This window comes from Saccopteryx leptura, chromosome 9 (assembly GCF_036850995.1).
Source record: "Saccopteryx leptura isolate mSacLep1 chromosome 9, mSacLep1_pri_phased_curated, whole genome shotgun sequence".
Classification (NCBI taxonomy): domain Eukaryota; kingdom Metazoa; phylum Chordata; class Mammalia; order Chiroptera; family Emballonuridae; genus Saccopteryx; species Saccopteryx leptura.
Genome location: NC_089511.1, coordinates 34,332,152 through 34,354,432, shown reverse-complemented (window position 1 = coordinate 34,354,432; position 22,281 = coordinate 34,332,152). Strand labels below are relative to the sequence as shown.

Sequence of the window (22,281 nt, the reverse complement as noted above, 5' to 3'; positions counted from 1 at the left end):
TCTGTGCCTCAGTTTCCCCATCTATGGGAAAGGAGGGTGGATTCAGTGACCTCTGCAGGCTACCTGGCTCTCAGGGAGCTACCTCTGCCCTTTGCCCCTGGCAGCTGGGATGACCGCAGTTTCCCCTGGGCTCACCCACAGGTGCCTAGTGCCAGGCACCATGCCAGTGTTTCATAATGACGCAGTGGGAAGAGGAAGTTGCCCATGACAGGGGCATTAGGGAATATGACCAGGGAGGGTCACCAGGGGCCGTGGCACTTGCTGTCATGCCTCAAGGCTCTGCCACATCTCTTTAGGGTCTCCCTGGGCTCAGACTGGGGTGCTTGGGGACATTACATCTGTCCCCTGGACCATGCTCATGCTCCATACATACACTGTGATGCCCCTGCCGCCAGGACACACACACCTCATTGAGTCCCAGCTCAGTACTCTGCTCCCCCATCTCTGCTTCTGGAGGTCAGGGCACTATCCCAGAACTAATGACCCCCCTCCATGGCCTGGTGAGGGGCCATCCCGGGGAACTCACCTGGCAGGAGCACGTTCCACCTGGGGTTCTTCTGGTCCATGAGAACTGACCGTCCTGGCCCCTGGCCCCTGGCCCCTGGCCGGGCCGGGCCTGGCTGCCTTGGAGCAGCTCCCTTTGGCCTGGGGAGGGGTGGGGGGGGTGGCGCAGTGGCTGGAGGAGCAGAGAGAGACTCTCTCTTGGGTCTGCAGTTCAGGTTCAGGAGCAAACTCCTGAGAAGTCAGTTGACAGAGAGAGAGCATGCAAGGGAGAGCAAGCCACAGCATAACCACGCGGGCGGACAGCAGGCCCTCCTCCTGCCCCCCCAGCCTCCGCCCGCTGGCACACACCCCTGAGCTGCAGACAGGAGCCTGAGGGCTCCGGAGGATGGCGGGAGCTGCACGGCCACTTCCTGCTTTTCCTGCAAACTCTGGCCTGTTCTCCTCCCCGCAGGCTCTAGTGGCCCGAGGTGTTTACTGTACAGGGGAGAACTGTGCCCTGGAGAGCAGACAGGACCCCAGTTCCCAAGGGGTCCTCACAGCGTGACCCTCCCCACCAAGGGCACCCCTGTTCATCCATATAATCACTCAACAGCCTATTCTGAGCACCTGCTACATATGCCAGGACCAGCCCCGTAGGTGCTATAATGCACCCCGAGCAGCAGGAGCCAGCCTTACAGGCATTCCTGGAGCTCATCAATGCCAAGGGCAACACCGGAGAGAAAGGGCCGAGGACAGCTCAGCTTAGGTGGAAGGAGAGGGCGTAGGCTTCCTGCCTCGAACAAAAGGGAGACCTGTGGGAGGAGGGGCTGCATCAGGAGAGAGGTCAGGGAGAAAGCTGGGACTGAGGAGGGCTCAGGCCCTGGTGCAGAGCAGGAGACTGATGGGCAGGCAGAAGCAGGGCGAGGTCCCAGGCTCTGAGGGCAATTCCAGGGAAGGCCCACCCCGGGCCTGTGGTGTCTGGTGCCCTGCAGAGGAGCTCCTATGGGGGGCTGGAGAGGGGAAGGGAGGAAAGTAGGCAAGGGAAGAAGCCTATTCTCACTAGGGTCTTAGCTTGGGGCTCTCCTACCCAGTTCAAGTGCTGCCTCTTCCACGAAGCCCTCCCAGCTGCACTGCACTTTCTCTGCCATTCTACCCTGCGAGAGCCCATCTTGGCATATTTGGGGGCAGAAGGGCTGGGCATTCCCTGAGGGTGGGGAACACAGCTCACCTGCCATGTGGTGCAAGCTGGGCCCAGGAGATGCTCAGTGTGCCCGAAGGTGGGCCCACAGGCTGCTTCCTGAGGTGTGGTAGCGGGAGGCTACGGGGAAAGTCTTATCTGAGTCTCCGGGGTGAATCTCTTCCCCACAGACAAAGGGGGCAGCAGAGCAGAGGACTGGGGCAGGAGCAGCCCAAGAGCTGTAGCTTCGGCCATGTTCCCAGTGCTCTGTTGCGCCACCTGCTGTGCAAACACCAAACTGCACCTGGGACCTCCTGGGGTGGGTGAGAGAATCCAGCCCCTAGGACACCCCCAGCTAGTGTGGCATGGGGTCCCCCATACCTGTTCTAAATGCAGTGGTTAGTAATTGAGGTAATCCTCACCACAACAACCCTGTAATAAAGGTTCTGTTGGCCCTGGCCAGGTGGCTCAGTGGATAAAGCGTCACCCTGGCACACTGAGGTCGTGGGTTCAATACCCAGCTAGGGCACATATGAGAAGCAACCAACGAGTGCACAACTAAATGGAACAAATAAGTGAAACAATGAGTTGATGCCTCTCTCTCTCTCTTTCCCTTTCCCCTCCCTTCCTTTCTCTCTCTCTAATAAATGGAAGAATAAAAATAAATCATCCTGACATTCCAGAGAAGTAGAGTAGTCCAGTGTGCACCTGTCGGGGTGGAACCAGCTTGAACCAGGGCTTTTCTGGTGGTACGGTCATGAGGCCCGTGGGCCAGTCCTGGTAAAGTGCTTACAACTGTGCCTGGTTCAGAGTCAGTGCTCAGTCAGTCCGTCTCCCAGTGCAGTCCTCACAGCCCGCCTGCTCTTCTGTCGGGAGCATGGACCCTACGTCCTACAGACTGCACACGCCCAGCTCAACCCGGCAGAACGATCGTGTGACTGGTCAAATGGCTTCCCAAGATATCCACGTTCTAATTCCTGTAACCTGTGAATGTGTCATTTTATGTGGCAAAAGGAACTTTGCAACTGTGATTAAGTTGTGGACACTGAGATGAGAAATTATTCTGGATTATCTGGGTGGGCCCAATGAAAACCTGAGGGTCGTCATAAGCAGGAGGCAGGAGGGGGTTGTAGGAAGTGTGAAGACAGAAGTAAGAGGTTGAAGTGGTGCGGGACCACAAGCCAAGAAATGCAGGTGGCCTCTAGAAAATGGAAAAGAAAGGAAACGAGTCCTGGCCATTTAGCTCAGTCGGTCAGAGCGTCGTCTGGAGACATCAAGGTTGGGGGTTTGATCCCCAGTCAGGGCACATGAGAGAAGTGACCAATGAATGCACAACTAAGTGGAGCAAGAAATGAATGCTTCCCCCTCTCTCCTTAACTCTTTCTCTCTAAAATCAATCAAAAAATAACATTTGTTTAAAGGTAAGGAAATGAATTCTCCCCTGGAGCCTCCAGAAGGAACATGGCCCAGCCCACACCTTAACTTTAGTCCAGAGAAACCCAGGTTAGACTTCTGGCTTTCAGCCTGTAAGGTAGTAAACTTCTGTTGCATTAAGCCACCAAATTCATGGTGGTTTGTTGGAGCAGCCACAGGAAACTAATACAACTAAGAAAAAAGTGGTTCCCAGACTCACAGCACCAGACACACAGCAGTTGCTCAATAAATGCTCTTCATTATCGTGTGATCCAGGGAGCTCACAGACTCTCCCGGAGTCATCTACGTCTCGGGGGTGGGTGGGGAAAGGACCAATCATTCACAGGAGACTCGGAAGTGTCCTTGACCCAATATGATCACACTGAAACCTTGGGGGAAAGCAGGCAGCCTAGAGTTGCTAGAATTTTATGTTTTAAAGCAGGGCCCAGAGATTCTGGAATGAAGTAAATATGTAGTAAGGACCTACTTGGAACATCAGCCCTCATGTCCCAGGAAGTTCAAGAAGACACACGCGCCCTTTGCTTATAAAGAATCTCATTTCCTCTTTTACTTCTCCCTGCCATCCTGTTCCCCAGTACCAGCTGACTGAAAAACTTATATTCACTCAACAAGCATCTACTGTGCAGCTATTATGTGCAGTGTGCCAGGCATTGAAGGGATTAAGAGGACAATAAGATATGAACCCTGTTGTCATGGAGACAGCAAGTGTGCTGAGCATGGGCTGCCTCAGGGCCTTTGCACTTGTTTGTCTCTCCACCTGGAACTCTCTGCCCAATACTACTTCCTCTGCAAGGCCTTCTGTGACCACCCCATCTAAAGTCATAGCCCTCATGTCTCCATATCTCCTATCCTACTTTTCTTCATGGCACTTGTCACCACCTGGTATCACACATTAGCTTGATTATTCATGAGTCATTTGCCTTTTTCTTAAAGGAAAGTTCTTGGGGGCAGGATTTTAGCCCAGTACTCCAGTGTCAAACATAGTCTTTGGCACATTGTAGGTGCTCGGTAGATACCTGTGAGCCAATGCACATGTGTGGCAGTGTAGAGGTGAAGACAGACGTGGGAATGGGCAATCTTAGCTTTGCTGGATTGGAATCATGGTGAAGATACCAGTGAAGGGCACTGGGAAAGATGCCCAGTTTTCAATGGTGTCTGCTTTCAGAAGGTCAAGGGTGAAAGCTGGCGTGGGCACAGCGAGAGTATTACAAACAATGCTCTTTGAGCCAGTTAAACCCATAGGGTGCAAAATGGCAATAGCCCAGATCCCTGAGTGACAGCTTATTGGTTTGAACCCTGTCAAGGAGAAAGTGGGTCAGTAGGTAGGTACAGGCCACGGTGGGGTGGTGGACAGGTGGGTCACAAGTACAGTTACCCTTGGAGGGTGGTCTGTGCCTGGTTGCAGACCTCCAGCTCCCTACCCTGAGCCCCGGAACAGTCATGTCTGGCTCAGCTGACACGACTTCTTTTCCACCTGAAATCTTGACCACAAACTTATTTGGAAAGAAATTAGACTTCAGGGCAAACGGGCCCTTTTAACAGCAATTTTGCCAGGTCTAAAGAGCTGCTTTTCTCTCTGTGCCACTACAAACTGCGTTTAAGTCAATACTCAGTTTATCGGTTTGTTAAATTGCCAGGTTAAATTCTTTTCTACTTAATGCAAAACTGCAATCAGTCGACAAGCAGGCCCATAAAGTCACATACTAGACAGGGGGTCCAGCTAAAAGCAACTAGACCTGGGTAAGCAGGAGCAGTAATAAACAGAGAGAGGCAGGAGGGTCTTCAACGCCCAGCATGGACGGGAGTCCCCACTAAACATTCAAAGAGGCTTCTGGGAAGAAATCTACGTACAAGCCAAGAGCCTCCCAGACTGCCTAGGCTTCTAAATCTCCTGCCCCGACTTGCAAGCTCTGAGCTCCCCAGTGTCACGAGAAGTTCCCAAGCAGATAAACACAGCGCTAGTCGAAGAGAAAACTGACTTTAGATCCCAGCTCAGCTGGAGACACACAAGGGAAGAGAGGGGTGAAGGGAAAAGGGAGGGCTCCTGCTACATAAGGCGCCTTTCCATTAAAGCTGGGAAGAGGGGGGCTCACCCGCAGGGCTGGAGGAGTGACAGCCAAACCCGGCCGACTGTGCCCTCCCAGCAGCTGCCGCCTGGCAGCGGGGACAGAAGTCCTCCAGCGCCTTCATCAAAGCACTCAGCACCAGTACCCACTCCAAGTAAGGCCTGCCAAGGACTTCTCGTGGCCTGAGCCAAGGACCAAAGTGGAGGCCCAGCCTTCCCAGCCAAGGAGGCCCAGACCTGGCCAGCTGGGCGCCTGTTTGCTCAATAAAGAGACAAAAGGCATTGTGGGGCCAGGACTTCGAGTGGCCACCAGCTCATGCTCTGCTGCTCCCATGGGCCAGGCACTGTGCTGAGCACCGGGCTTGGGTCAGCTCTTGGAACCTCCCAACTCGGAAAATCGAGGCACAGGGGGGATGTCTGCCTAATAACAAAAAGCTCAAAAGGAGCGGAGACAGGGTTTGAACTCAGGGAGTGCGCGTCTGTATTTGCACGCTGAAGACATCCACATCCTCATCACACCCCACAAACACACACCATTTAAACACAGGACTGCCTGACCTCTGGTGGCGCAGTGGATAAAGCGTCGACCTGGGGACACTGAGGTTGCCGGTTCAAAACCCTGCATATATGGGAGTTGATGTTTCCTGCTCCTCCCCCCTTTCTCTCTCTCTCTCTCTCTAAAAATGAATAAATAAAAATTTTAAAAAAATAAATAAATAAAAAATAAACACAGGGCTAAAGAGAAAAGGAGGAGGAAAATGAAGTAGGCCCAGGATGGACATCAGCTGCTATAAATATTCAACATCCAGGAACATGGTTTTCTGTGACCTAACCCCAACCCCATGGAGGGGGGGGGTCTGTGGCTTCCACTACCTCAATTAATAAAGCTCAACCACTTTAGAAGCTGTTCCATAGCTCAGAAAGGACATCCAGGGCCCACGTAGCACAACTATGGGGCCCCCAAGCAGCGCATTCACAGGGACAATGAGAATGGCGCCCCCTGCAGTTGTGCAGGTTGTGCAGCAGCCCTGGGTGCCTCCTCGGTATTCACCCTCGTTCACCTGTAGCATTTACAAGGAAGGTTTCATTTGTACCATACCTACTTGGACCAGCTAAGCTTTGGGCATTTTCTGAACCTTGCAAAAGTTCCGTGGCTGGGAACTGGCAGTGCTGAGACTTGGAAACTTGAACCAGGGTCCCTGACAACAAGCCACGCCCTTGCTTATCCCCAGATGGTGCTGCTTCTCTCCCAAAGAGGCTGCGACAGCACAAAGACAATTGCTCTGAATGTCTGTTTCCCATCAGTTGGTGACGAATTAGGCACTCCTAATTCTCGCTGTATTTTATACTGCATGCAAGTGACACATGAGAAATGGATCTTCCTTTGACTAAAGGCTTAAGATTATTGGTAAGAGCTGAGGGGAGGGCTTGCTGCCCTACAAGGGAAGAATGCCTCACGGCACGATTCTGGTTGCACCTTCTCTCATCAGCCGGAGACCTATGGTCAGTCCATGGTTCACACCTTGCCCGCCACTCCCTGCAGCCAGCAAGTGACTACACCCCAGGCAGACACTCCGAAAGCTGCCTCGGAGAAACACACTGCCTCCGCTTTTCAGGTCAGCCACGTGTGTCCTTGGGGGTACTAGGCCTAGTCACCAGGCTCAGAACAAGGGCTCCTGGTGTGACAGCTTCTTTCCACGGCAAACGCTGCCCCAGCTGTACTGGGGTGGGAGTCATCACTGCAGGGGGCAGGAGGAACAGCGGGGAGACAAGAGAGGGTTCAGAGCTCTGGAAAGAGGAAGCAGCAGGGTCGTGTGTGCGCACGCATGGGTCTGTAAGAGAGTCCTGGGGCCGGCAGGGGTGTGTGTATCTATATATGTGTGTTTGTGCGTACCTGCGTGTTTGTGCGGTATCCTAGTATGTGGTGGATTTGCCGGATCTGTCCTCACGCCTGTGTGTGTCCACATGTCTGAGCATGCTCGCCCCCTGTGCCCGCCCCGCCGTCCAGCTGGCAGTGCAGAGCTGGCCCAGGGGCTGTGCCCGCCCACCGGATGAGAGGTGGCAGGTGTGTAATGAACCATTAGTCACTGTCACGTTTCTGAGCAGCAGTGGCCTCCCCAGGAGGAGCCTGACAGTGGGATGGAACTCCTGGCGGGTCTCCGGCTGTGACGCTGCACCTCCTACCCTCCAGGCCGGGCTGCAGGCTGGTGGGCAGCAGCTGGCAGGCGTGCGCCACGTGCCCCTGCTCTGCCCCAGGCAGCCCCAGGGCAGGGGGCTGGGCCTGTGTGTGCCAGCCTGGGGAGGGTGGGGAGGGTCCCTGAGGGTCACGGTGTTGCAAGATATTATAGAGCTGAGGGGCAGCTGAGATAGAGAAGGCAGGTTTAGGGTAACAGCCTTAAGGATGCTCCATGCTGCCTGGAGGAGGCGCCGGCTATATAACTAGGGATCAAAAATAACAATAGCACTGACACCAGCCACACTTATGGGCACTCAGGGTGCCAGGACCTGCACTGAAAGCTCTTCATGTCCCGGTTAATTTACTTCTCAGACTTGGTCTATGAGCCAGGCACTCATAGCCTTCATTCCCATTTCTCAGATGAGAAAACTGAGGCATGGAATGGGAGGTGACAGTGTGCTGGGAAGCCGGGGGAAATGGCTGCCCCAAAAGCATCCCTGCCCACCACCCTCAGGCCCCCCTTTGCTGCCTGACTGTCCCACACCCACCTGCCCATAAGCTCCTGGTCAACAGGGCCTGTTCCTGGCACGGGCCCAGCCCTTTCCCTCGCTGAGTCCACATCGCAGAGAGAAAGAGGTGGCTGGTCCTGGAGATGGATGTCCCAGCTGGAAGCCTGTACGGAGGGCAGGGTGGGCCGCCTGCCTCAGCGCCCCCCTCCCTCCATCTGAGAGCTTGTCTCCTCCCAGCTCTGGCCCACTTCTCGAACAAGCGGAGCTTTCAGCCGGCTGCCCGCACAGTGGGCCTGCATTGGAACTGTCAGCCAGCTGCCCGCACAGTGGGCCCGCATCGGAGCTTTCAGCCGGCTGCCCGCACAGTGGGCCCGCATCGGAGCTTTCAGCCGGCTGCCCGCACAGTGGGCCCGCATCGGAGCTTTCAGCCGGCTGCCCGCACAGTGGGCCCGCATCGAGGCAGGCAGGCCTGGGCTCTGAGGACTCAGTCCTCTCAGGGGCGGTGACAAGGTAGAACACTCACTCTGAGGTGCCCCCGCCCCAACAGAAATATGGCCCGAAGGACCCTCCTGAGGGAGAGAACACAGGTGTCTAGCACCTGCCGAAGTCCAGCTAAAGGCCTGACCTGAGATCCACTCACTGCCCTCAACCCAGGGTCCACAGGCCCCACAATCAATGCCCCGAGAGCCCCACTCACAGGCCCGTCAGCCAGGAGGGGCCAGCCTCTGTCATCGGGGGACTGAGGATATCCAATGGTGCCGAGATGGGCAGACTGGGTCTCCGGGACCAGAGGGGCAGGAGGGGAACCCCCACACCGGAAACCAATGAGCATTATCTTCCTTAAGCCAAATGCCCTTACTCCTCTGGCGCAGCTGAGAGACGTGTGTCAGGATGTGATGCATTCGCAACCGAAAGACCCAGAAACAATCCCTGTGTCACCGGTGAGAGAGTGGGCACCCCTGGGTTGAGCAGTACAACAACAGAACAGTTACACGGTAGCAAAAAAGTATGTGCTGGTGGCAGCCTTTGATAGTAACACAGATACAAGTTGCAACGCCGAGCGATGGGAGTCCACCCCTGGGACACAAAGTTCAAACCACCAGGAAAGCTAGGTCACAGGCTGTTTAGGCCACACAGGTGCTACAGAGAAACCAAATGTGAGATGGTGCTTCCGTCTGGGTGGGTGGGGGCAGGGCGCAGGAGCATCAAGATTGATAGACCCTCTAGTACCTGGGTTGGGTACTGGGTTCGTGGGTATCCAGTACATTGCTTTTTAAAATGAATGAGTGCATATAATAGAACGTAGAGATAAATAAATACAATACAATACAATACAATACAATACAATAAACAAAGGCTGTCTGCAAATCAAGGATGAGCAGATGTCGAGAAGCAGAGATTCTGATTAAACCTCAATTTTGTTTAATCCCTGAGAAGCATTAAAAAAAAACAAAAACCCAAACTCAAGTACGGGAGACTTCACCTCCAGGTTCTCACCCAGAACGTGGGTAGAACTTGAGTCTGAACTGGCTCTGAGGGCCCCTCCCAGCCAGGGGGGCGGCACCGTCCACTCCAGTCCTAGAGATACGAAAGAGCTGCCCCTACCTGTGCCCGTGAAGTCTGGTCCGGCTCCGTCCAGGCTGCTGCTCTGCTGACACCGGGCTGGCCCAAGCTCCTGGGTGGTCTTGGGGCCTCTGAGCAGGCTCTCTGCTGGGGCGCCCAGCCAGGGCTCGGGTTCCCGGGTGGGAGGGTGGGTGGCTGCCGGTGCCTCGAGAGATGCAGGGGTAACCTGGAATGACAGCAGGGTAGACATAGTGAGTCTTGGCCACGCCTGCCTGGAGGTGCCCAATGGGTGGGTCCCCTGAGCTATTGGACACCCTCGTCCCCCACGATGGCCTGGCCTTCGCGGTCAGGCACTCAGCTTGGCTGGAGAGAAAGAAGCAGAGAATTGGTTCCCAGCAAAGGCAGTCTTCCTCTCCCAGTAAACCCCAACCAGGAACACCAGGTGGTCGCTGGACACTGGGGTTCCATCCACAAGCCCCGCCGCTGCCCGAGCCCACTCAGCTGCAAGGAAGCTGGTAATAACCTGACAGTTCATTATAACGATAAAGATAAACCTAGATAATCTTCAGTTCACCCAGCGGGGTAGTCATCCTGTCCCCGCCCCTCCAACCATTTTGTATTTTCAAAATTACTGTAAAATATACTATCATGACCATTTTTAAGCGTACAGTTCAGTGGCATTAAGTTGATTCACAATGTTGCGCAACCATCACTACACCATCTATTTCCAGAACTTTCTCGGATCCCAAATGGAAACTCTGTCTCTGTTTCCCTCTCTCAGACCCTGTCTGTCTTTTTGACTTTGACTGTCCTGGTCTCCCTATCCCTTTTTCACATCTGGGTAAACCAAGGCTCAGAAGGGGCAACAGAAGCCTGAGGATGCCAAGATGGGGTGAGCCCAGGTCAGCAGGGCTTCATACCCTGGGCTCTCCCCTCGGACCTCAGAGGCCTGCGCAGGAGGGGATGAGCTAAGCCTCAGCCTGGGTGCCAGGGCCTGAATCACCAACTGCAGCCACCTGGGGGCCGGTCCCGCAGCCTGGCAACCCCCACGTCCTGACGAGGAGCGCCAAGGCCAGCCCGGCTGCGGAAAAGCAACTTCGTGTGGCTGAAGTTTTATTCAGGGATTAGTGTTATAAAACCAAAGTGCCTAAGAGAGATGGATGGCTCAGAATTCCTCGGGTGAGCCCAGGCTCCACTGGCCCTATATGCGAGAGACGGATACATTTACCGTTTGTTTCCGGGAACGCTTTAATTTATGAGATCCATATGGTGACACAGCCCAGACCACAGCCCCCACAAATCCCACAGGCGTGCTGGCGGCTTAGGCTGGAGCCAGGAGGAGGCAGCACCTTGGCCCAGCACATGTCATTCATTCACTCCCTGGCTTGTTCGGGATGGGGGCGGGGGTGGGGGTGGGGGTGGGGGTGGGGAACGTCAGCATGGCAGAAACCCTGGAGCCCCATGCAGACCCCACCCTGGCAGGTTTCAGCGGCTCTTGCATCCTTGCTCTAGTCATCTCGGAAAACTGGCCAGGCTCAGGGCTGCTATGTTCGCCATTAGTCATAGGATGACCTGTCCAGCCAGCTCCAGGGACCGTTGGGATTTGAACCCAAGCAATTGGGAGAAAACTTGGCTGTTACAAAGCAATCAGGGGCAGGAGGTGCACACACGGCTTTTAATTAAAGAACAGCAGATGGAAAGAGAAAATCCTATTGGGCAAGAATGGGCGCAGATGACAAGCACTATAAGATTTTGAGAATGAAAGAACTCTGTAAGAGCTGGGGAAATCCTGGCAGGCTTCCTGGAGAAGGCAGAATTTGAACTAGGCCTTCAAATGGAGCAGATTTTGAAAGGGCGTGGGGAAAGGAGGAACAGAGATTCAAACACACATCCCTGTGGGGGCTAGGCAGGTAAACCATAAACCAGGCACTGGGCAGGTAAGGATGCAGGGGCAGCCCCACTCAGCACCAGCAGGGGCTGCTGGGAGGGGCCCAATCTCCATCTTGTCAGACCTGATTTTTCAAGAGGAAACTGGGAATCCATTTTTAAAGCTGCACTCTGATGATTATTAAGTGTTGGCAACTAATCAAAAACATGTTAGAGCACTGTGGGACGCCTCCCACACTGCAGGTGGGATTGTAAAATGGTGTAAATGGCCTGGAAAGTCCTCAAAAGGTCAAAGATAGAATTATCAAATGACCCCAGAATTCCACTCCCAGGTAGATAAGCAAGAGAACCAAAAATGTGTGTCTACACAAAAACTTAAATGTTCACAGCAGCCCTCAGTCACACAGACAAATGGATTCTGCCAACAACCCGAATGAATTTGCAGGTAGTTCCTTCCCCAGTCAAGCAGGTGCAGGTGCAGCTGGGCTGACACCTTGACATGCAGCCTGTGAGACCCTGAGCAGAGGGCCTAGCTGAGCTATGTGATGATACATGCGTTATAAGCTGCTCAATTTGTAGTCGTTTGTTACGCAGCAGTAGATAACTGGTACAACCAGTAAAGCTCTGGAATAGCACTCTCCCAACTACAAATGCTCCCTAGCACACTGTGTGCCAGACTGCATGCCAGGAATACGAGGGACCGGCGCCAGTCCCTCCTCTGGTCTAGCTCTTCCTGCTGGTCAATATTAATAGGTGGGCGAGGCTACCAGACACAGCTAATTCTTCCACGCCAGCCTCAGTAGAGGAAAAGATTCTCTGACAGACCATCAGTTGGAGGCCGAGAGCTGCCTTGCCTCACCCTGCAAAGCCAAATTTATAATTCCTCACTAATAAAAAGCAGGCCCTTGAACCAACACATTCACTGTGCCTTCTCTCTACCAGAGCCACAAGTTCCAGCCTTGGGGTTGGTCTTAATTTAAAGTACTACTATTAGAACCAGGCCTGAGACACATCCCCTCCCCCCAAAGCGGCAGCATCTCAGAGCTAATAGGACCTCACAGACCCAAGCGGAGTAAATGCTATTGTTTCCTTTATATCCCTGGATTGGGGCCACTATGTTTAAAGTTTAAAGCATTAGTCAGTTAAAGAGGAAAGGCTAAAAGGCAGGGATTCCAGGGTTCTTTAACATAAAGGGAGATCGCAGCTCACCATTGCATATTCTAATGAGCTCTGGAAGTGTTACACTTTCTCCAGGGAACAGGTGGTGTCTGAACATCAACTCAAGGTAGATTCGGGGGTGGGGATAGAGTGGGGGAGAAGGCAGACAGCGTATCCTGCTCCAAAGGGGACCACCATGTCATTTTCAGGGCCCAGTTTAAATTTTTTTTTTTTTGTATTTTTCCGAAGCTGGAAACGGGGTGGCAGTCAGACAGATTCCCGCATGCGCCCGACCGGGATCCACCCGGCATGCCCACCAGATGCTCTGCCCATCTTGGGGCGTTGCTCTGCCTCAATCAGAGCCATTCTAGTACCTGAAGCAGAGGCCACAGAGCTATCCTCAGCACCCGGGCAAACTTTGTTCCAGTGGAGCCTCGGCTGCGGAAGGGGAAGAGAGACAGAGAGGAAGGAGAGGGGGAGGGGTGGAGAAGCAGATGGGTGCTTCTCCTGTGTGCCCTGGCAGGGAATCGAACCTGGGACTCCTATACGCCAGGCCGACGCTCTACCACTGAGCCAACCGGCCAGGAGGGCCCAGTTTGATTTTATGAACTGCATTAGTCCATGAGATCCCCATGTCTGAGAACCTCTGCTCTATTGTTTTTTGTTTTGTTTTTAAAGATTTTATTTTATTTTTTATTTTTTTTAACAGAGACAGAGAGAGAGTCAGAGAGAGGAATAGATAGGGACAGATAGACAGGAACGGAGAGAGATGAGAAGCATCAATCATCAGTTTTTCGTTGCGACACCTTAGTTGTTCATTGATTGCTTTCTCACATGTGCCTTGACCGCGGGCCTTCAGCAGACTGAGTAACCCCTTGCTCGAGCCAGTGACCTTGGGTCCAAGCTGGAGAGCTTTTGCTCAAACCAGATGAGCCCGCACTCAAGCTGGCGACCTCGGGGTCTCGAACCAGGGTCCTCTGCATCCCAGTCCAACGCTCTATCCACTGCGCCACCGCCTGGTCAGGCAAGATTTTATTTATTCACTTTAGAGAGGGGGAGGGAGGGAGAGAGAGAGAGAGAAGGGCGGGTAGAGCAGGAAGCATCAACTCCCATATGTGCCTTGACCAGGCAAGCCTGGGGTTTCAAACCTGCGACCTCAGCATTCCAGGTCGACGTTTTATCCACTATGCACCATAGGCCAGGCTGCTATATTGCTTTTTAAAGAGGTTTAATTGAGATATAATTCACATATCATATAATTCATTCATTTAAAGTGTACAATTCAATGGCTTTTAATATATCCATGAAGTTGTATAACCATTACCAGAATCCATGTTAGAATATTTTCATCACCCCAAGAAGAAACCCCGCACCTGTTAGCGGACTCTCCACTCCCCGCCCCCAGCCCTTGGCATCCACAATTTCCTCTCTACCTCTGTTTGCCTGTTTGGGATGGTCCCTCTAAATGGAATCCTACAATATGTGGTCCTTTGTGTCTGGCTTCTCTCACTCAGCATCATGTTACCCGGCTCAGCTGGGTTGTAACATGTAAATCATATTTTTTTAAAAAACAAGGGAAGTTCTAGTTTGAGGGCCCACAGCAGCCCAGAGGCCACTGGACAGAAGGCTTAGGATGTCTCTCCCCAGCAGCCTGTCCGACAGAGACTAGTGACTGTTACAGTAGCCTGTTTCCCTTTCCCTCCCAGGCACCCAGCCAGACTCCATCTCTCAGCCTCCTTGCAGCCACCTTGCAGCAGGGTAGGGCCGGGCACTGGGTCCTGGCCACTTTCCCCCGCTGGGAGACCTTACTAGAGTGACTTAACGTTTCCCAGCCTCGGCTTCCCCTTCTGCAAAATGGGAGTGATCGATAATACAGTGACTGCCTACCTCCCAGAGAGATGGTGGAGGAAATTAGATGAATTATTTCTGTTAAAGAACTTGGCACATAGTAGGTGTTCAAGAAATGGCAGCTGATTTCATGATGTGACAGTATAAGCATTAGGAGCAAGAGTCAAGGTGGCCCAGGAGCTGGGGACCCCAGAAGGCCCGCAGGGGTATGTGTTGGGGAAATCTTCACAGCTGTGGCTTTGTGAAGTTCCAGCCCTTGTGCAGAGGGCCGCCTCTAGGCCCCTTGCTAGCTTCTGGCCTCAAGCCCCAAGGCAGCTCGGGGCTCCCGAAAGTCAGGGCACAGGATCTGTGGCGTGTGCTCCCCTATTTCTCCTGAGCACCCTACATCTTCTCTTTTTCCCCAGGTAAGCTCCAGACGCACTCCAGGAGGCCGGCCAAGCCGACACTGAGCGGAGCAGACCCGGGACGGCGCCCTGAGTGGCTGCTAACATAACTAGGAGAAACAGAGAAGTCATGACTGATCTGACCTCAGTGTATGCCTCTTGGAAATCGCCTAGGAATGCCTGCTCTAGATATATTATTGCTCAGGTGCTGATGGAGCACCGGACACTGTAGCCCATTTAATCCTCCCAACAACCCTACCTTAACTGCCACTTTGTAGAGGAGGAAACTGAGGCACAGAGAGGTCAAGTCAGATGTCCAAGGTTACCCAGCTGGTCAAAGTCAGAGCAAATGATCCAGGATAGTGTTTTGTCCTCTGTCAAATACCTAGACCCCACAGCGTGGGTGTGACAGGGAGGAGAGGAGATGCCAGTACCCTAGTTGCACAAAAAAACACAGGATCACCTTCCTTTCACCCCGAAGAAAAAGCAAGCATAGGCAGGAAGCCAAGTGTTTGGAGAAAAGCCACCTCCCTCCCAAACATCAATGGCTGGGTGTATGTCTTGGCTGGAAGGTGGGGTGGGTACTGCCAAAGTGTACCTCCCGGGCTGGCCAGGGACCTCTGCCACCTGCGAGGGACACATAGGTCACAGGACTGCTAACATCTGCCTGGAAGGGAAATAAGGGGACATGGGACGAGACCTACCACAGGGTCCCTCTTCCTCCTTTCCTGGTCCCCACCGGAGCCCACCCACAAAGACATTGTGCTCAACAAGCTCTGGCTGGATTTCCTGTTCCATGCTGCAACCTAGTGCATCAGAGACAGAAAAACAGTATTTTACACCCCTTAATTCCTTGTAACAGCTCTGTAATGGCAAGCGGAGAACTCCAAATACTGCAGTAAAGGGACTGATAAGGCTCTGGGTCAGGGGAAGATGGAGCTGCCGAACACACGGCTCCCGATAAGCAGACAACCAAGGGTTATTCAATGTTCGGCGCAGACCGGGTGTAATTGGGAAGTTATTAGATATGGAATACACACAGCACCCAGTAAATGAGTAATCAGGGACTAATTAAGCTTGTGCGACACAGCAGATCATGCTGGAGAGGCTGGTGGCTGCCACATCTGTGAGAGCAATTAGGGGCGCTCCGGCTGCAACGCTCGGGGCTGGGGTGGGGGGAGTCACAGGCTCGTGTCAACGTGACAGATCCCCACCCGAGTTCCCCCAGGTGCACCCACCTCTCAAGGGCCAGGCTCATCGAGCCTTGAGGACAACAGAAGCTTAAGTGAATACAGGGGCCAGGACTCAAAAAAATAAAAAGAAGGCTTTGTTCCTGGCTTCAAATCTGGACAGGGGACAACTCTGGGCAGTCACCGGAAGGAACAGAAACAGTTATCACCGTCCACCTGGATGATCTGCAAAGTATGTCCACAGAACTACCCCCTGCAGCTTTGCAATGGTCTGTCCGAGAGGCCAAGTGGGGAGTACGACCAACCCATTTTATACATGGAGAAACTGAGGCTAAGAGGACAGGAAGTGGACAGAGGTCATCCAGCCTGGTTCCCCTTCTAATAGGCATAGGCCTCCACTCATGGGGTGTCTGAGCAAGAGGAAGACAATGATGTTTCTCAGGAGGGTGGCAGCCAATCCCAGTGGAGAAAAAGGGGCCAGGTGCAGTTATGCACAGACTTGGGTCAGAGTGACCACCTGGCTTCCAAGCTGGGCGGTCTTTGGCATGCTTTTTAAAGTCTCTGACCCTCAGCTTCCTCATCTGAAAAAGGGGGTGCTGAGAGTCATAAGGTTGGTGGATAATGAGGGATGGTCATGTGGGGAACCCAGGCCGGCGAACTTTGGCTAGGACCACCCACAACCAAGCGCGCCAAAAGAAACTTCCCAGGAGTCCTTGGGGAAAAAAGCGACTGTCAGCCAGTGAGGTTTCGCTATGTCATATTAGCCTGACTTCCCTAGAAGACCCCTTTAAATTTGCCCATGCGGTCTCTTCATGTGTGATTTTCCTGACCTCCATCTTCCAGGCCAGTGCATCTCGTCCGAGACACGCTCTGTACTGAATAAAGCCTTTACTATTCCACACTTCGTGGCTCCGGCCCCTTCCTTCCTTCTCGGCGGGGAAAAATATACCTTACAAGAGTCATGCCCACAGTCCCGGGCGCTCAGGAGGATGTCTGGGTTCGAACTCGTGCAGCCCAGCACAGGCTCGACACAGAGAGAACCAGAAAGTCCTGATTCAAGACAAGGAGGTTGCCGGGGCTAAAGAATCTCTGGATTCAGCTGAAACAGGGGAGTTCTTTCCAAGGCAAAGTGGAAGGGTCATGATCCTAAAGCAGGAGGATGGGGGCAAAAATGGTTAGTAGGGCTTTCCATGGTCACAGCCATCCATGGAGAGCATTACCAAGTGCCACACCCCAGGCCAGTCTTTACAGGCCGCAGCCCATTAAGCCTTGAACAGCCCTGGCCCCATTTTACAGATGTGGCCACTGAGAAAGGGTAAGTCACTTGCAGTGCTTGGCCCACTGTGTGGGAAGGACAGGTAGGGCACGATGTCTCCGAGATTGGCACCGCAAAGTGGGAGTCTGCGGCTAATAGCACTTACGAGCCTCCAGAGACATATACCTGGGCAGGTTTGGCTGAGAAGGGCAGGGCTGCAGGGAGGCTGGCAGGATATTTGGCAATAGGCAGGCCAGTAGTAGGTAGTCAGAGGTAGGCAAGCCCAGCTTCTGCTGCTATTATGGCTGAGGGGAACATCTAGAACAGGGGTCTCAAAATCGTGGCCCGCCGAACAATTTTGTGCGGCCTGCAGACTAATCCACTAAGTTCAAAATATTTTGGATAAAATTAAGTAAGCCTAGGGGCCTACTTGTATTTTTCATTTCTCTAGCATCCTAGCTAGATATTAGCTTAGTTAACAGCAGTTGTGATGCAAACTACAGTTTCTGGTCGTTTTGTGACACTGAAAAGTGTTGCGTAACAGTTGCCTTTTGTAGACCTAGTGCGGCCCGCCGAATGGCTATGATCTTGCTCTGCGGCCCACATGCTGAGTTGAGTTTGAGACCCCTGATCTAGAAGGAATGACCCCAGCATGCCTCCCTCAAAGGAAGCCTGTATGGCAGCCGACTGGGGACAGGGCAGGGGGTTGCGATGGAGGAGTTCACTGTTTCCAGAGGTGAGAGTCCCACCCGCCCCCATGGCTGCTAAGCAAAAGAACAGGAGGGTGCTCCTGGGGAGTCCAGGTCAGGCCCAGGGGGGAGGCAGAGAGCCTAAGGAGTCCTTGGCATCAGCCTCCAGGGCCGCCTCCTGGAGGCCGGCAGAGGGAGCTAGACTGATCTCAGGCCAATCACTGCTGGGCTCCCCTGGGGTCCCCCCTCGACCATCCCTGCTGGTGCCCGCTGTGCCTACTGATCATCTCCCGCTTTCCAGGCAAGAGCCTCCCACCAGTGTCCGGATACACTGCCTGGCCACTCCACCCCCAGCCATGCCTGGGCCTGGTGATCTTTCTAAAACACCACACGTGACCTGCCAACCCCTGAGTAGAATCCTTTATCAAAGTTCTGACCCCTCCACATGGCATACAAGAGCCACTTCGTTTGGCCCAGCCTAGTTTTCCACACATCTGTCATACCTCACATCCATCCACCCAACTCCCCCACCGACCATGTATCCACCCACCCAGCCATCCATTTGTCTCTCTGTCCAACTGTTCACATCTTATGTCCATTCATTCATCCATCCATCCGTCTGTCCATCCATCTGTCCATCCATCCATCTATCCATCTACCCATCCAATTATATCTACCCACCCACCCATCCTCCTATTAGTCTGAATGTCCATCTATGCAATAAACACTTTTTTTTTTTAAGTGAGAAGAAGAGAGATGAAGAGACAGACTCCCACATGTGCCCTGACCAGGTTCTACCTGGCAACCCCCATCTGGAACCAATGTTCGAATCAACCAAGCTACCCTCAGCACCTGAGGCCGACGGTTGAACCAATCGAGCCACTGGTTGCAAAAGGGGAAGAGAGAGAGAAGAAGGAGAGGGAGGGGAAGAGAAGCAGATGGTCACTTTTCATGTGTGCCCTCACTGGGGATTAAACCCGGGATATCTGCACACCAGGTTGACACTCTATCCACTGAACCAACTGGCCAGGGCCACTAAACATTTACTAAGTACCTATTACGTGCCAGGTACTGTGCCTGAGGTACAGCAACAAATTAAACAGTTAAAAATCCCTGCTCTTCAGGAGCTGACACTTGGTTGGGGGAGACAGACAATAAAGAAACATGTATTTAACATGTCAGCTGGTAGGAAGTACCAAAAAGATAAACAGAAGGGAATAAGGAGGAGGGTGGTGAGTAGAGTTGGAATTTTCCATAGGCTTGCCCCATTGATAAGGGGACATTTGTGCAAAGACTTGAAGGAAACAAGCGAGCTGGTTGTGGCGATAGATATCGGGGAAGGGTGTTCCAGCCAGTGTGATGGCCCTGAAGCTGGCCCTGAGGCCGGAGCATGTTTGCAAACTTTTTCTGAAAAGGCCAACTCATATTTTCAGGGTTGTGTACCAACTGGTCTCTGTTGCCTTGTAGCACTAACTAAAGCAGCCTTAGACAACATGAACATGAAAAAAATGTGTGATTGTTCTAATAAAACTTTATGCACACCGCACTTTGAATTTCACATGTTGTGAAATACTGTTTTTCCTTTTTGTTGTTTTGTTTTTGCTACCATTTAAAAATGTAAAAACCTTTCTTAGATCCTGAGCAGTACAAACACAGGCTGTGGGTGGGATATGGCCTACAGGCTGCAGTTTGCTGATCCCTGTTCTCTGAGCAGCCAGGAGGCCTGTGTGGCTGGAGGGGTGTCTGGGAGGAGGGGAACGAGGCTTCACCCAGAACACAGGCAAGGCTGGGAGAAGTGGTGGGTGGCGGAGCTACGGCAGAGACACCCACTGGTGTACTTGAATCCGAATGATGCACCCCCAGGGACTGAGCAGTTACCTTCCGTTCTCCCCTCCAGGCAGCCTGTAGGGGCTGGGGGCAGATGCAGAAACTGGCTTGCCGGGTTTAAATCCCAGCCCCACACCAATGAGCTGGTGCCTTCAGGCAAGTGCGCCTACCTCCCAGGGCCTTGGCGAGGACTCCCTGGGCAGGCTGAGGCTTGGCTCAGGGTTCTGGGTAGAAGCAAGCTGAGAGTCCGTTGGTGAGCTCTTGTCAATGCCCATGAGCCCCCCTCCCACTCCACAATGCCCTATGCCTCTCTCCTGCCTGAAATGTCAGCCCCCGCTTCTCTGCTTCCTCCTCAGCCCAGGGTCTGTCCCCCCCACCCTAGACTCTGTCCCCAGCTCCCCTCCTGTGGCAGAGCTGGATGATCCCCAGCCCTCCTTGATTAGTGCCCTCATCCTAGTGCCACAGATTTAGGGGCTACACCTCTGCCTCCCCAGACTGTCACTCCCCCAATGGTACCTTCTAACCCCAGCCCTGGCACAGTGTCTCTGATAGAGCAGATGGAGGAGATACCCGAGTTATGGAAGCACTCTATGAAGGATGGGGGAACAGTGTTTTTGGCATAGGGAACAGACTATGCAGAGGCCCTGAGGTAGGAGTGTAGCTGGTGTATTTGAGGAAGAGCAAAAAGGCCTATGTGGCTGGAAAGGAGCAAGGGAAGCAATGGGGGTCACATTTCAGAGGGGTTTATGGACCCCTTGAAAAGACTCTGGCTCTTATTTAAAGTGAGATAGGAGCCCAGGATGGTCTGAGCTAAAGAGAAAAATGATCTGATTTTTGTTTTTGTTTTAATTTTAACTTTAGATGGGTGAAAAAGAGAGACAGAGACACAGAGAGAGAGAGAGGAAGGGAGAGAGATGAGAAGCATCAACTCATAGTTGCAGCACCTTAGTTGTTCATTGATTGCTTCTCATACATACCTTGACCCCTTGCTCAAGCCAGTGACCTTGGGCTCAAGCTAGCAACCATGAGGTCATGCTGATGATCTCATGCTCAAGCCAGCAACCCTGCACTCAAGCTGGATAAGCCCGCGCTCAAGCCGGCACCTTGGGGTTTCGAACCTGGGACCTCAGTGTCCCAAGTTGATGTTCTATCCACTGCACCACCACCGATCAGGCTTAATTTTAACTTTTTATGTTAATATGCTTATAAACTCACATGCAGTTGCAAGAAATAATACAGAATGGTGCCACGTATCCTTTACTCAGTTTCCTGCAATGGTAACAACCTACAAAACTATAGTACAGTGTCACCAGCAGGATACTGAACTGACGGCTCACCTGTCTTACAAGATTTCCCCAATTTGACCCATCCTTGTCCATGTGTGTATTTTTTCCTCTGCAGTGTTATTACTGGTATAGGTTCCAGTAACCACCACCAACCACAGCTGCGGTACAGAAAGTTCTATCACCAGCATCTCTGTGATACTCTTGGGTAAGCAACCCAACTCCCTCCTGTCCCCAAGACCAAGCCTGGCAACCACTAATCTATTCTCCATTTCTCTGGCTTTCTCACTTCAAGCATGTTATGTAAATGCAAATACTCAGCATGTAACCCTTTAGGACTGGCTGTGTCCACTTCGTACGGTTCCCTGGAGCTATGCCCAGTTCTATGGGCATGTCAGTAGTTGTTCCCTTTTGCTGTGAGGGCACACAGCTTGGTGGCCCATTTACCTGCTTTAGGTGGAAGGAAGCCATCCCCGCAGGTTCAGCTGCTCTCTTTGCCCCCAGCCCAGACTCACATCCATGCACCACAGCCCCACCCCTTCTCCCTCCTCGTGTCTCCAGAGTCTGCGCCTAGCTTGACCTGCCAGCTCCCTGAATGCGGGGGGCCCACACCCGATGTCACTAACTGGTCCCAATGCTTCCCCCACCTGCCTGCTCTCTGGCATTACCTCCTTTTATGTCGAGCTGGGGAGGTCAGGTAGTTTATTAACAGTAACCCTCCTGGCAAGCTCCTTGTCCAAATGTGGGCCAGAGCGGTTTAGCAAGCTGCAATACACCACACAGCTGGGAGATGGGTGGAAGCCTGCCCTGGTGGGCTTAAATTATTGCAAAGATGGGTTCCAAGGAGAGGGCAAAACCTGAGGGCACAGGAGGGCAGCTCTGCCCTGGCTCAGTGGGGGCTCAGCTTGACCCTGTGCCTCCACCAAGGGGCCCTGCCCGCTTCAGGTGAACATGACATAATTACTGTGGACGGGACTGCGCCGCCTCACCCAGGGCAGTCAGTTTATCAAGCGCTGACAGTGCATTAGCTAAGTGATCACTAGACTATTAATTTTTCCCCCCAGCCCTTGCCAGGGGTATTACAGTGAAAAATGGCAGCTTAACCGCAGGGAAATTCTTCAGGGTGACAAAAATAAAAATAGCTCTAATTGAAGTTGATAGAAATTATACCCTTTAAAAACACACGTCGGGTGCACTGGCTATAATGTAAATTAACGCTGGGGCAGGGTTGCTGTCACAGGATCGTGAAAACATGATGACAGCCACAGCAAACAGCCTCAAGGGGCCTCCCATCTGCTTGGTTGCCACTTGGCTGGGCCGGGCGGCATTGGCGGTGTGGCAGGGACAGGTTGGA

General features: G+C 52.9%; 1 protein-coding gene across 5 annotated transcripts in view; it reads right to left on the bottom strand.

Moving 5' to 3' along the window:
• GSE1 (Gse1 coiled-coil protein) overlaps positions 1–22,281 on the bottom strand; it is a 471,483-nt gene that overhangs the window by 282,375 nt on the left and 166,827 nt on the right. For all 5 annotated transcript variants that reach the window (XM_066349514.1, XM_066349513.1, XM_066349510.1 and 2 more), the window contains exon 2: positions 9,450–9,633. In XM_066349514.1, coding sequence (XP_066205611.1) covers positions 9,450–9,633 — 184 coding nt within the window. The remainder of the gene's footprint in view (positions 1–9,449; positions 9,634–22,281) is intronic.